Source organism: Mustelus asterias, chromosome 1 (genome assembly GCF_964213995.1).
Source record: "Mustelus asterias chromosome 1, sMusAst1.hap1.1, whole genome shotgun sequence".
NCBI classification, from domain to species: domain Eukaryota; kingdom Metazoa; phylum Chordata; class Chondrichthyes; order Carcharhiniformes; family Triakidae; genus Mustelus; species Mustelus asterias.
The window spans coordinates 200,058,950-200,073,296 of NC_135801.1; the positions used below are offsets into that span (position 1 = coordinate 200,058,950).

The 14,347-nt window shown below is 48.4% G+C and overlaps 1 protein-coding gene across 1 annotated transcript in view; it reads left to right on the top strand.

Moving 5' to 3' along the window:
* The window catches only part of LOC144481001 (disintegrin and metalloproteinase domain-containing protein 12-like), a 189,672-nt gene extending 185,012 nt beyond the window's left edge, over nucleotides 1–4,660 (top strand). Inside the window, exon 19 of the mRNA XM_078200663.1 lies at nucleotides 4,646–4,660. Coding sequence (XP_078056789.1) covers nucleotides 4,646–4,660 — 15 coding nt within the window. The remainder of the gene's footprint in view (nucleotides 1–4,645) is intronic.
* The last annotated feature ends 9,687 nt before the right edge of the window (nucleotides 4,661–14,347 follow it).

Consider the following 14,347-nt stretch of genomic DNA (forward strand, 5'->3'; position numbering starts at 1 on the left):
CTTATCCAGCTCCCATTCTGTATTTACTCTGCTCTTATCCAGCTCCCATTCTGTATTTACGGTGCTCTTATCCAGTTCCCATTCTGTATTTACTCTGCTCTTATCTAGCTCCCATTCTGTATTTACTCTGCTTTTATCCAGCTCCCATTCTGTATTTACTCTGCTCTTATCCAGAATACTGAGATGCAGGCTGTTGGACTGGATGGGATTGAGGTTCATAAGGAGGAGGTGTTAGCAATTGTGGAAAGTGTGGACCGGATGGGATTTATCCTAGGATTCTCTGGGAGGCTAGGGAGGAGATTGCAGAGCGTTTGACTTTGATCTTTATGTCGTCATTGTCTACAGGAACAGTGCCAGAAGACTGGAGGATAGCAAATGTTGTCCCCTTGTTCAAGAAGGGCAGCAGAGACAACCCTGGTAATTATAGACCAGTGAGCCTTACTTCTGTTGTGGGCAAAGTTTTGGAAAGGATTATAAGAGATAGGATTTATAATCACCTAGAAAGGAATAATTTGATTAGGGATAGTCAACACAGTTTTGTGAAGGGTAGGTCGTGCCTCACAAACCTTATTGAGTTCTTTGAGAAGGTGACCAAAGATGTGGATGAGGGTAAAGCATTTGATGTGGTGTATATGGATTTCAGTAAAGCGTTTGATAAGGTTCCCCACGGTAAGCTATTGCAGAAGATACGGAGGCATGGGATTGAGGGTGATTTAGTGGTTTGGATCAGGAATTGGCGAGCTGTAAGAAAACAAAGGGTGGTGATTGATGGGAAATATTCATCCTGGAGTTCAGTTACTAGTGGTGTACCGCTAGTTTTGGGGCCACTGCTGTTTGTCATTTTTATAAATGACCTGGATGAGGGTGTAGAAGGATGGGTTAGTAAATTTGCAGATGACACTAAAGTCGGTGGACTTATGGACAGTGCGGAAGGATGTTGCAGGTTCCAACTGGGCTAATGGTAAGATACTTGGTAGTGTGGATGAGCAGAGAGATCTCGGTATCCATGTGCATAGATCCCTGAAAGTTGGCACCCAGGTTGATAGGGTTGTTAAGAAGGCGTACGGTGTGTTAGCTTTTATTGGTAGAGGGATTGAGTTTTGGAGCCATGAGGTCATGTTGCAGCTGTACAAAACTCTGGTGCGGCCGCACTTGGAGTATTGCGTACAGTTCTGGTCGCCGCATTATAGGAAGGATATGGAAGCATTGGAAAGGGTGCAGAGGAGATTTACCAGGATGTTGCCTGGTATAGTGGGAAGGTCTTATGAAGAAAGGCTGAGGGAGTCGAGGTTGTTTTCATTAGAGAGAAGAAGGTTAAGAGGTGACTTAATAGAGGCATACAAGATGATCAGAGGATTAGATAGGGTAGATAGTGAGAGCCTTTTTCCTCGGATGGTGATGGCTAGCACGAGGGGACATAGCTTTAAATTGAGGGGTGAGAGATATAGGACAGATGTTAGAGGTAGGTTCTTTACTCAGAGAGTAGTAAGGGCGTGGAATGTCCCGCCTGCAGCAGCAGTGGACTTGCCAACATTAAGAGCGTTCAAATGGTTATTGGATAAACATATGGATGATATTGGAATAGTGTAGATTAGAGGGGCTTTAGATTGGTTTCACTGGTCGGCGCAACATCGAGGGCCGAAGGGCCTGTGCTGTGCTGTAATGTTCTATTTTCTCTGTTCTATGTTCTATGAGTTGATGGGGACTTGATGGTTTGGGTTATAAGGAGAGGCTGCATAGACTGGGACTCTTTTCCCTGGAGCGTAGGAGGCTGAGGGGTGATCTTATATAGCTCCATAAAATAATGAGGGACACAGATCACCTGAACAGTCAATATCTTTTCCCAAAGGTCGGGGAGTCTAAAACTAGAGGGCGTAGGTTTAAGGTGAGAGGGGAGAGATACAAAAGTGTCCAGAGGGGCAATTTTTTCACACAGAGGGTGGTGAGTGTCTGGAATGAGCTGTCTTTTAAAAAGCATTTAGATAGTTACATGGGTACGATGGGTTTTTGGGGGCAGCACAGCGGTTAGCACTGCTGTCTCACAGCGCCAGGGACCCGGGGCAGCACGGTGACACAGTGGTTAGCACTGCTCCCTCACAGTGCCAGGGACCCGGGGCAGCACGGTGACACAGTGGTTAGCACTGCTGTCTCACAGCGCCAGGGACCCAGGGCAGCACGGTGACACAGTGGTTAGCACTGCTGTCTCACAGCGCCAGGGACCCGGGGCAGCACGGTGACACAGTGGTTAGCACTGCTGTCTCACAGCGCCAGGGACCCGGGGCAGCACGGTGGCACAGTGTTAGCACTGCTCCTTCACAGTGCCAGGGACCCGGGGCAGCACGGTGACACAGTGTTAGCACTGCTCCCTCACAGTGCCAGGGACCCGGGGCAGCACGGTGGCACAGTGGTTAGCACTGTTGCCTCACAGCACCAGGGACCCAGGTTCAATTCCAGCCTCGGATTACTGTCTGTGTGAAGTTTGCACATTCTCCCCGTGTCTGCGTGGGTTTCCTGCCGCAATCTGAAGATGTGCGGGTTCGGCTGATTGGCCATGCTAAAATTGCCCCTTCGTGTCAGGGGAATAGCACCACCAGCAGGTGGTGGTGAGCTACTGTCCTGAACCATTACAGTCCCTGATGCGTAGGTACATGATGTGGAGATGCCGGCGTTGGACTGGGGTAAACACAGTAAGAAGTTTAACAACACCAGGTTAAAGTCCAACAGGTTTATTTGGTAGCAAAAGCCACACAAGCTTTCGAGGCTCTGAGCCCCTTCTTCAGGTGAGTGGGAATTCTGTTCACAAACAGAACTTATAAGACACAGACTCAATTCACATGAATAATGGTTGGAATGCGAATACCCACAACCAATCCAGTCTCCAAGAAACAAAACAATGGGAGTGGAGAGAGCATCAAGACAGGCCAAAAAGATGTGCATTGTCTCCAGACAATTGTCTGGAGACAATGCACATCTTTTTGGCCTGTCTTGATGCTCTCTCCACTCCCATTGTTTTGTTTCTTGGAGACTGGATTGGTTGTGGGTATTCGCATTCCAACCATTATTCATGTGAATTGAGTCTGTGTCTTATAAGTTCTGTTTGTGAACAGAATTCCCACTCACCTGAAGAAGGGGCTCAGAGCCTCGAAAGCTTGTGTGGCTTTTGCTACCAAATAAACCTGTTGGACTTTAACCTGGTGTTGTTAAACTTCTTACTGATGCGTAGGTACATCACAGTGCTGTTAGGGAGGGAATTCCAGGATTTTGACCCAGTGACAATGAAGGAACGGTGATGTATTTCCAAGTCAGGTTGGTGAGTGACTTGAAAGCTTACCCCCAGATGGTGCTGTTCCCCATATCTGCTGCCCTTGTCCTTCTCGATGTTCGTGGTCATGTGTTTGGAAGGTGCTGCCTTGGGAACATTGTTGAGTTCCTGCAGTGCGTCTTCCATAGAAGCTATAGAATCCCGACAGTGCAGAAGGAGGCCATTCGGCCCATCGAGTCTGCACCGACCACAATCCCGCCCAGGCCCTATCCCTGTAATTTACACAACCTAGTCCCCTGACACGAAGGGGGAATTTAACACGGCCAATCCACCTCACCCGCACATCTTTCAGACAGTGGGAGGAAACCGGAGCACCCGGAGGAAATCCACACCGACACGGGGAGAATGTGCAGATTCCACACAGATAATGACCCAATCTGGGAATCGAACCCAGATGCCTGGCGCTGTGAGGCAGCAGTGCTAACCACTGGGCCACCGTGCCGCCTTACCTGATAGATGGTACACACTGTTGCCACTGTTCCTCAGTGGTGGAGGGAGTGAATATTTTTGGAAGGGGTAGCAGTCAAGCAAGGCTGCTTTGTCCTGGATGGTGTCAGCTTCTTGAGTGTTGGTGGAGCTGTACTCATTCAGTCAAGTGGAAAACCATCCATCACACGAATGACTTGTGCCTTGTCGATGGTGGACTGGTTTTGGGGGAGTCAGAAGATGAGTTACTTTCCACAGGATCCCAGCCTCTGGCCTGTACCTGAAGCCACAGTATTGATATGGTTGGGTCCAGTTCAGTTTCTGGTCAATGGTAACCCCCGGGATGTTGATAGTGGGAGATTCAGTGATGGTGATGCCATTGAATGTCAAGGGGTGATGGTTAGATTCTCTGTTGTTGGAGATGGGCAGTGTCTGGAACCGGTGTGGTGTGAATGTTGTGAGCCAGTTACTGCCCAAGCCTGGATATAGTCCAGCTCTAACTGCACATAGACACAGTCTGCTTCAGTATCTGCACCACTGTGAACTGCCTCGGCTCACACACTGATTCTGAATGAGTCCCACACTGCCAAGGAGGACAGACAGTGAAAGAAGCAGGAGATTTGGGAAGGGAATTGTAAAGTTTTGACTCCAGAAACCTGAAGGCACGGCCATGCCGGGGAGCCTTTGCCGAAAGACTCTGTCTGCTCCAATGGAAGGTGACTGGGACAGGAGGCCGAGGGATTTGCAGCAACTGGCTGTGGATGTTGTGTGGAAAGTGATTGTGCTGAGGGATAATTAACACCATACACAGCCTGCTTTGCGAACTGCCGCTGTCCCAGTGCGGGAACACCGGACATCCCATTCATTGACAATTCCTGTTTCATTTCTTTTCCACAGCCGAGACAACAATAACTCAGCGGAGTTTCGTAACAGAATTCCAACAAAGCACCCAAGAGTCTCCAGGTCAGAAACCGCTCACAATAAATCTCTCAATTTAAGAACTTGGAAATTATTGGAGGTGGTTTGTAACGCCCAATCCCAATGGGTTTGGGTGGAATTTGTATAAATCACCGAGATTCAGTTGTGGTGAGGAGTTCACTCCAGGAAGTCACCTGTCGGATTCTTGTTGCTCAGTTGATTCTCCCAATCTATATGTAAATTAATCTTTAATCTCTTCCGAGATTGAAGTTTCCCATGATTACTGCAGAATGCTTATTACACGGAGCTGAGATTTCCAGTTTAATGTAATCCCCAGTTTAACACAGCTATCTGGAGGACCATTGATAACTCTCACTAATTTTCCCCATCTCTTGCTGCGTCTTCACTCCACACAGACGGATTCTACAACTGGATTTCTGATCCAATATTCTCTCTCTCTGTCAATTTCATCCTTAACTACAACACCACCCAATCTCTTTCCTTTTTTGTCTGTCCTTCTGAAATATCTAACAGTCTTTGAATTTCACTTCCCAACCTTGGTCACCCTGCAGTCACAGCTCAATAATCAGAATCATATGATCAGAATCAGAAACATCTATCCTGATAAATGTGAGGTGATTCATTTTGGTAGGACTAATTTAAATGTGGATTACAGGGTCAAAGGTAGGGTTCTGAAGACTGTGGAGGAACAGAGAGATCTTGGGGTCCATATCCACAGATCTCTAAAGGTTGCCACTCAAGTGGATAGAGCTGTAAAGAAGGCCTATAGTGTGTTAGCTTTTATTAACAGGGGGTTGGAGTTTAAGAGCCGTGGGGTTATGCTGCAACTGTACAGGACCTTGGTGAGACCACATTTGGAATATTGTGTGCAGTTCCGGTCACCTCACTATAAGAAGGATGTGGAAGCGCTGGAAAGAGTGCAGAGGAGATTTACCAGGATGCTGCCTGGTTTGGAGGGTAGGTCTTATGAGGAAAGGTTGCGGGAGCTAGGGCTGTTCTCTCTGGAGCGGAGGAGGCTGAGGGGAGACTTAATAGAGGTTTATAAAATGATGAAGGGGATAGATAGAGTGAACGCTCAAAGACTATTTCCTCGGGTGGATGGAGCTATTACAAGGGGGCATAACTATAGGGTTCATGGTGGGAGATACAGGAAGGATATCAGAGGTAGGTTCTTTACGCAGAGAGTGGTTGGGGTGTGGAATGGACTGCCTGCAGTGATAGTGGAGTCAGACACTTTAGGATCATTTAAGCGGTTATTGGATAGGCACATGGAGCACACCAGGATGATAGGGAGTGGGATAGCTTGATCTTGGTTTCAGATAAAGCTCGGCACAACATCGTGGGCCGAAGGGCCTGTTCTGTGCTGTACTGTTCTATGTTCTATGTTCTATGTATATCCGAGTCGCCTGTATTACTTTGCTCTGTTAATATTTCTACCGCAGTCATGGTGTGGAGATGCCGGAGTTGGACTGGGGTAAACACAGTAAGAAGTCTCACAACACCAGGTTAAAGTCCAACAGGTTTATTTGGTAGCAAATACCATCAGCTTTCGGAGCGCTGCTCCTTTGTCAGATGGACTCCGAAAGCTAGTGGATTTTGCTACCAAATAAACCTGTTGGACTTTAACCTGGTGTTGTGAGACTTCGTACAATATTTCTACCTGACAGTGAATACTCTGTGCACTCAGATACAGCGCCGTTACACTGTCTTTGGAACATTTTCACACAGTTTTTGTACTATGGCCCAAATTGCTGCGAGCTTTGTTTCCTCTGCTTTCCACTTTCTACCTTTCTGTCCTTCACTGAATCATGGAATCTACAGCATGCAGACAGGCCCTTCGGCCCAAACTGCTCCATGCCGACCAAAAAGACCATCTAAGCTCACCCCATTTGCCTGCTTTTAAATCTCATTTCTATTCTGGTTGAGTTTCAGGCACCCTTTGTGCCACAGATTTAGTTTTTGCTGAGCTCCTCTGGGAAGCCACTTCCCCGGCATTGTCCGAAATGGAAATATCAGGATAATGCTGCAGGTGCTGGAAATCTAAAATCAAAACAGAAAATGCTGGATAAAATCCCGGGGTCCGGCAGCATCTGTGTATCTGCAAAATGGGAAACCTGTCAGAGAGAGTGATGGACACAGGGGATGCTGCACTACATCCTGCTTCTGTTCTGTCTGACAGTCCCTTTCTCCCTGTGCACTCTACCTGCGGTGTGCCTGTCTCACTCTACATGCTGTTCACAAAGTTCTCATCCTTCTGGATGCCCCTGATTAATGCCACTCAGATCCAGCTCTGAAATGTGGAATTTGAGTAGAAGCAGCTGGAGACGTCTCCTGTACATGTGGACATTGGATGTGTTCCTGAATTCCCACATCAAACAGGAGGTGCATCCCACATGGCTGAGCTTCCCTGCCATGACATAGCCTTAAATTCCTCCCTTCAGATTTACTTCCTCTGGTTTAGTGTAGGTTAGGAACAGTAAAAATATTCACCAGCGCCTACTTACCCAGGCCGCAGCTCTTCTTTCCGAGAAAAGATAGAAAATGAAAGGATTATCTCACTCCCACCTCACCAAATCCAACTGTCACCAAATCCAACTGTCACCAAACCCCAACTGTCACCAAACTCCCTCAGTCACTGCACTCCAACTGTCACCAAACTCCCTCAGTCACCGCACTCCAACTGTCACCACACTCCAACTGTCACCAAACTCCCTCAGTCACCAAACTCCAACTGTCACCAAACTCCCTCAGTCACCGCACTCCAACTGTCACCAAACTCCAACTGTCACCAAACTCCAACTGTCACCAAACTCCCTCAGTCACCAAAATCCAACTGTCACCACACTCCAACTGTCACCAAATTCCAACTGTCACCAAACTCCCTCAGTCACCACACTCCAACTGTCACCACACTCCAACTGTCACCACACTCCAACTGTCACCAAATCCAACTGTCACCAAACTCCAACTGTCACCAAACACCAACTGTCACCAAACTCCAACTGTCACCAAACTCCCTCAGTCACCAAACTCCAACTGTCACCAAACTCCAACTGTCACCAAACTCCAACTGTCACCAAACTCCAGCTGTCACCAAATTCCAACTGTCACCAAACTCCAACTGTCACCAAACTCCCTCAGTCACCGCACTCCAACTGTCACCGCACTCCAACTGTCACCAAACTCCAACTGTCACCAAATCCAACTGTCACCAAACTCCACCTGTCACCAAACTCCAACTGTCACCAAACTCCAGCTGTCACCAAACTCCAGCTGTCACCAAACTCCAACTGTCACCAAACTCCAGCTGTCACCAAATTCCAACTGTCACCAAACTCCCTCTGTCACCACACTCCAACTGTCACCAAACTCCAACTGTCACCAAACTCCAACTGTCACCAAACTCCCTCAGTCACCAAACTCCCTCAGTCACCACACTCCAACTGTCACCAAACTCCCTCAGTCACCAAACTCCAACTGTCACCAAACTCCAACTGTCACCACACACCAACTGTCACAAAACTCCCTCAGTCACCGCACTCCAACTGTCACCAAACTCCCTCAGTGACCAAACTCCAACTGTCACCAAACTCCAACTGTCACCAAACTCCCTCAGTCACCACACTCCAACTGTCACCAAACTCCCTCAGTCACCGCACTCCAACTGTCACCAAACTCCAACTGTCACCAAATTCCCTCAGTCACCGCACTCCAACTGTCACCAAACTCCCTCAGTCACCGCACTCCAACTGTCACCAAACTCCCTCAGTCACCAAACTCCAACTGTCACCAAACTCCCTCAGTCACCAAACTCCAACTGTCACCACACTCCAACTGTCACCAAATCCAACTGTCACCAAACTCCAACTGTCACCAAACTCCCTCAGTCACCAAACTCCCTCAGTCACCGCACTCCAACTGTCACCAAACTCCCTCAGTCACCGCACTCCAACTGTCACCAAACTCCCTCAGTCACCGCACTCCAACTGTCACCACAGTCCAACTGTCACCACACACCAACTGTCACCAAACTCCAACTGTCACCAAACTCCAACTGTCACCAAACTCCAACTGTCACCAAACTCCAACTGTCACCAAACTCCCTCAGTCACCAAACTCCAACTGTCACCAAACTCCAGCTGTCACCAAACTCCAACTGTCACAAAACTCCAACTGTCACCAAACTCCAACTGTCACCAAACTCCAACTGTCACCAAATTCCAACTGTCACCAAACTCCAACTGTCACCAAACTCCAACTGTCACCAAACTCCCTCAGTCACCAAACTCCAACTGTCACCAAACTCCAACTGTCACCACACACCAACTGTCACAAAACTCCAACTGTCACCAAATTCCAACAGTCACCAAACTCCAACTGTCACCAAACTCCAACTGTCACCACACTCCAACTGTCACCAAACTCCAACTGTCACCAAATCCAACTGTCACCAAACTCCAACTGTCACCACACTCCAACTGTCACCACACACCAACTGTCACCAAACTCCAACTGTCGGTAGGGGAACATGTGGCAAATAGTGACCACAACTCTGTTAACTTTAGGATAGCAATGGACAACGACGAGTGTTGTCCTACGGGCAGGGTGCTAAATTGGGGGAAGGCTAACTATAGCCGGATTAGGCAGGAATTGGTAGCCTTTGATTGGGAGAGGCTGTTCGGGGGTAAGTCCACGTCTGGCATGTGGGAGTCTTTTAAGGAACAGTTGATATGGCTGCAGGACAGGCATGTGCCTGTAAAAAGGAAGGATAGGAAAGGTAGGATTCGAGAGCCGTGGATAACCAGGGAAATTGAGGATCTGATCACAAAGAAAAGAGAGGCGTACGTTAGGTCCAGGCAACTGAAAAAAGATGGCGCTCTGGAGGAATGCAGAGAGAGTAGGAAAGAACTCAAACGGGGAGTTAGAAGGGCAAAAAGAGGTCACGAAATGTTCTTGGCAGATAGGATAAAGGAGAATCCTAAGGCATTTTATTCATATGTTAGGAACAAAAGAGTTGCCAGGGAAAAAGTCGGACCTCTCGGGGTCAAAAGAGGGGAATTATGCTTAGAACCCAAGGGAATAGGGGAGATCCTAAATGAATACTTAGCATCGGTATTCACAAAGGAGAGGGACTTGTTGACTGGGAGTGTCTCAGAGGGAGGTGTTAACCCGTTAGAGAGAATCATCCATTACAAGGGAGGAAGTATTTGGTTTTTTAGAAACATAGAAACATAGAAAACTACAGCACAAAACAGGCCCTTCAGCCCCACAAGTTGTGCCGAACATATCTCTACCTTTTAGGCCTACCTATAACCCTCCATCCTATTAAGTCCCATGTACTCATCCAGGAGTCTCTTAAAAGACCCTATTGAGTTTGCCTCCACCACCACTGACGGCAGCCGATTCCACTCGCCCACCAGCCTCTGTGTGAAAAACCACCCCCTAACATTTTCCCTGTACCTACCCCCCCAGCACTGTAAACCCGTGTTCTCTCGTAGCAGCCATTTCCACCCTGGGAAAAAGCCTCTGAGAGTCCACCCGATCTATGCCTCTCAACATCTTATATACCTCTATTAGGTCTCCTCTCATCCTACGTCTCTCCAAGGAGAAAAGACCAAGCTCCCTCAGCCTATCCTCATAAGGCATGCCACTCAATCCAGACAACATCCTTGTCAATCTCCTCTGCACCCTTTCAATCTTTTCCACATCCTTCCTGTAATGAGGCGAGCAGAACTGAGCACAGTACTCCAAGTGGAGTCTGATGAGGGTCTTATATAGCTGCATCATTATCCCCGGACTCCTAAATTCAATCCCTTGATTGCTAAAGGCCAGCACACCATACGCCTTCTTAACCACCTCCTCCACCTGCGGGGCCGATTTTAGAGTCCTATGGACCCGGACCCCAAGGTCCTTCTGATCCTCTACCGTACTAAGAGTCTTTCCCTTTCGATTGTACTCCTTCATCCCATTTGACCTGCCAAAATGGACCACTACGCATTTATCTGGGTTGAAGTCCATCTGCCACTTCTCCGCCCAGTCTTGCATCCTATCTATGTCCCTCTGTAACTTCTGACATCCCTCCAGACTATCCACAACCCCACCAACCTTCGTGTCATCGGCAAACTTACCAACCCATCCCTCCACTTCCTCATCCAGGTCATTTATGAAAATGACAAACAGCAAGGGTCCCAGAACAGAACCCTGGGGCACACCACTGGTGACCAACCTCCATTTAGAGAAAGACCCAACTATACCCACTCTCTGCCTCCTTTGGGAAAGCCAGTTCTGGATTCACAGGGCAGCAGCCCCTTGGATCCCATGCCTCTCACCTTTTCTAGAAGCCTCGCATGGGGGACCTTATTGAACGCCTTGCTAAAATTCATATAAACCACATCTACCGCCTTCCCTTCGTCAATGTGTTTAGTCACATTTTCGAAGAACTCCACCAGGCTCGTAAGGCACGATCTGCCCTTGACAAAGCCATGCTGAGTATTCTTGAGCATACTAAACCTCTCTAAATGCTCATATATCCTGTCCCTCAGGATCTTCTCCATCAGCTTACCAACCACTGAGGTTAGACTCACCGGTCGGTAATTTCCTGGGCTATCCCTATTCCCCTTCTTGAAAATAGGAACCACATCCGCAATCCTGCAATCCTCCGGCACCTCTCCCGTCTCCATCGACGACGCAAAGGTCATCGCCAGAGGCTCTGCAATCTCTTCCCTCGCCTCCCACAGCAACCTGGGGTACATCCCATCCGGACCTGGCGACTTATCTGTCTTGATGCCATTCAAAGATTCCAGCACAACCTCTTTGTTAAAGTCCACATACTCAATCTTTTCAGTCCACCGCAAGCCCACAGTACATCCACCCATGTCCTTCTCCTCTGTGAAAACCGAGGCAAAATACTCATGAAGCACCTCTGCCATTTCTACTGGTTCCGTACTGATTTTCCCGCCTTCACCTTTTATAGGCCCTATTCCTTCACGTCTCATCCTTTTACTCTTCACATATTTATAGAACGCCTTAGGGTTTTCCTTAATTCTACTTGCCAAGGCCTTCTCGTGATCCCTTCTGGCTCTCCTAATTTCCTTCTTTAGTCCCTTCCTACAAGCCGTATACTCATCTAGATCCCTATCTTCGCCAAGCTCTCTAAATCTTTTGTCCGCTTTCCTTTTCTTCTCGACTAGGTCCCGCACAGCTTTCGTGCACCACGGTTCCTTTAACCTACCAACTGCTCCCTATCTGCTCGGAACATTGTCCTGTAGAACCCCAGACAGACATTCCTTGAAAAGCTTTTAGGTAACATTAAAACTGACAAATCCCCAGGGCCTGATGGCACCTATCCTAGACTGCTCAGGGGGACAAGAGCTGTAATTGCTGGGCCTCTGACGGAAAACTTTGTCTCTTCATTGGACATAGGTGAGGTCCCTGAGGATTGGAGGATAGCGAATGTGGTACCGTTATTTATGAAGGGTAGCAGGGATAACCCGGGTAATTATCGGCCAGTGAGCTTGACGTCCGTGGTGGGGAAGCTGTTGGAGAGGAATCTTAGAGACAGGATGTATGCGCATTTAGAACGGAACAATCTCATTCGTGACAGACAGCATGGTTTTGTAAGAGGGAGGTCGTGCATTAAAAATGTGGTGGAGTTTTTTGAGGAAGTGACAAAAACGGTTGACGAAGGAAGGGCCATGGATGTCGTCGATATGGATTTCAGTAAGGCATTTGACAAAGTCCCTCATGGCAGGTTGGTTAAGAAGGTTAAGGCTCGTGGGATACAAAGAGAGGTGGCTAGATGGGTAGAAAACTGGCTTGGCCATAGGAGACAGAGGGTAGTGATCGAAGGGTCTTTTTCCAGCTGGAGGTCTGTGACCAGTGGTGTTCCGCAGGGCTCTGTACTGGAACCTCTGCTATTTGTGATATATATATAAATGATTTGGAAGAAGATGTAACTGGTGTTATCAGCAAGTTTGCGGATGACACGAAGATGGCTGGACTTGCGGATAGCGATGAACATTGTCGGACAATACAGCAGGATATAGATAGGCTGGAAAATTGGGCGGAGAGGTGGCAGATGGAATTTAATCCAGTTAAATGCGAAGTGATGCATTTTGGAAGAACTAATGTAGGGGGGAGTTATACAATAAATGGCAGAGCCATCAAGAGTATAGAAACACAGAGGGACCTCGGTGTGCAAGCCCACAAATCCTTGAAGGTGGCAGCACAGGTGGAGAAGGTGGTGAAGAAGGCATATGGTATGCTTGCCTTTATAGGACGGGGTATAGAGTATAAAAGCTGGAGTCTGATGATGCAGCTGTCTCGAACGCTGGTTAGGCCACATTTGGAATACTGCATCCAGTTCTGGTCGCCGCACTACCAGAAGGACGTGGAGGCTTTCGAGAGAGTGCAGAGAAGGTTTACCAGGATGTTGCCTGGTATGGAGGGTCTTAGCTATGAGGAGAGATTGGGTAGACTGGGGTTGTTCTCCCTGGAAAGACGGAGAATGAGGGGAGACGTAATAGAGGTGTATAAGATTATGAAGGGTATAGATAGGGTGACCAGTGGGAAGTTTTTTCCCAGGTCAGAGGTGACGATCACGAGGGGTCACGGGCTCAAGGTGAGAGGGGCGAGGTATAACTCAGATATCAGAGGGATGTTTTTTACACAGAGAGTGGTGGGGGCCTGGAATGCGCTGCCAAGTAGGGTGGTGGAGGCAGGCACGCTGACATCGTTTAAGACTTACCTGGATAGTCACATGAGCAGTCTGGGAATGGAGGGATACAAACGAATGGCCTAGTTGGACCAATGAGCGGCACAGGCTTGGAGGGCCGAAGGGCCTGTTTCCTGTGCTGTACTGTTCTTTGTTCTTTGTTCTTTGTCACCAAACTCCAGCTGTCACCAAACTCCCTCAGTCACCAAACTCCAACTGTCACCAAACTCCAACTGTCACCAAACTCCAACTGTCACCAAACTCCCTCAGTCACCGCACTCCAACTGTCACCAAACTCCCTCAGTCACCGCACTCCAACTGTCACCAAACTCCCTCAGTCACCAAACTCCAACTGTCACCAAACTCCAGCTGTCACCAAACTCCCTCAGTCACCAAACTCCAACTGTCACCAAACTCCAGCTGTCACCAAACTCCAACTGTCACCAAACTCCAACTGTCACCAAACTCCCTCAGTCACCGCACTCTAACTGTCACCAAACTCCAACTGTCACCAAACTCCAACTGTCACCAAACTCCCTCAGTCACCGCACTCTAACTGTCACCAAACTCCCTCAGTCACCGCACTCTAACTGTCACACTTGACTGCAGTACAACCACATCAATGTCTACAAATACGGCACTTGAATATAATTGCAATCTGATTTGAATGTGATGAGCGGGCCCAGGACTGGATTCCCCGGCCCGATCACCTCTTCCAGCCCCCCAGAGTATTTCACTCCAGCAGGGTTCACAGTCGGTCCCTTTCGGGAAACTAACGGGATGACGCCGCTGGAGTGAAGGGGGGCAATCGTGGCCCCCCAGAGGGTCGGTCGCAGTGGGGGTGGTGCCCACTGGGCATGGGGAACCTGATGTGGAGATGTCGGTGTTGGACTGGGATGAACACAGTAAGAGTTTTAACAACACCAGGTTAAAGTCCAACAGGTTTA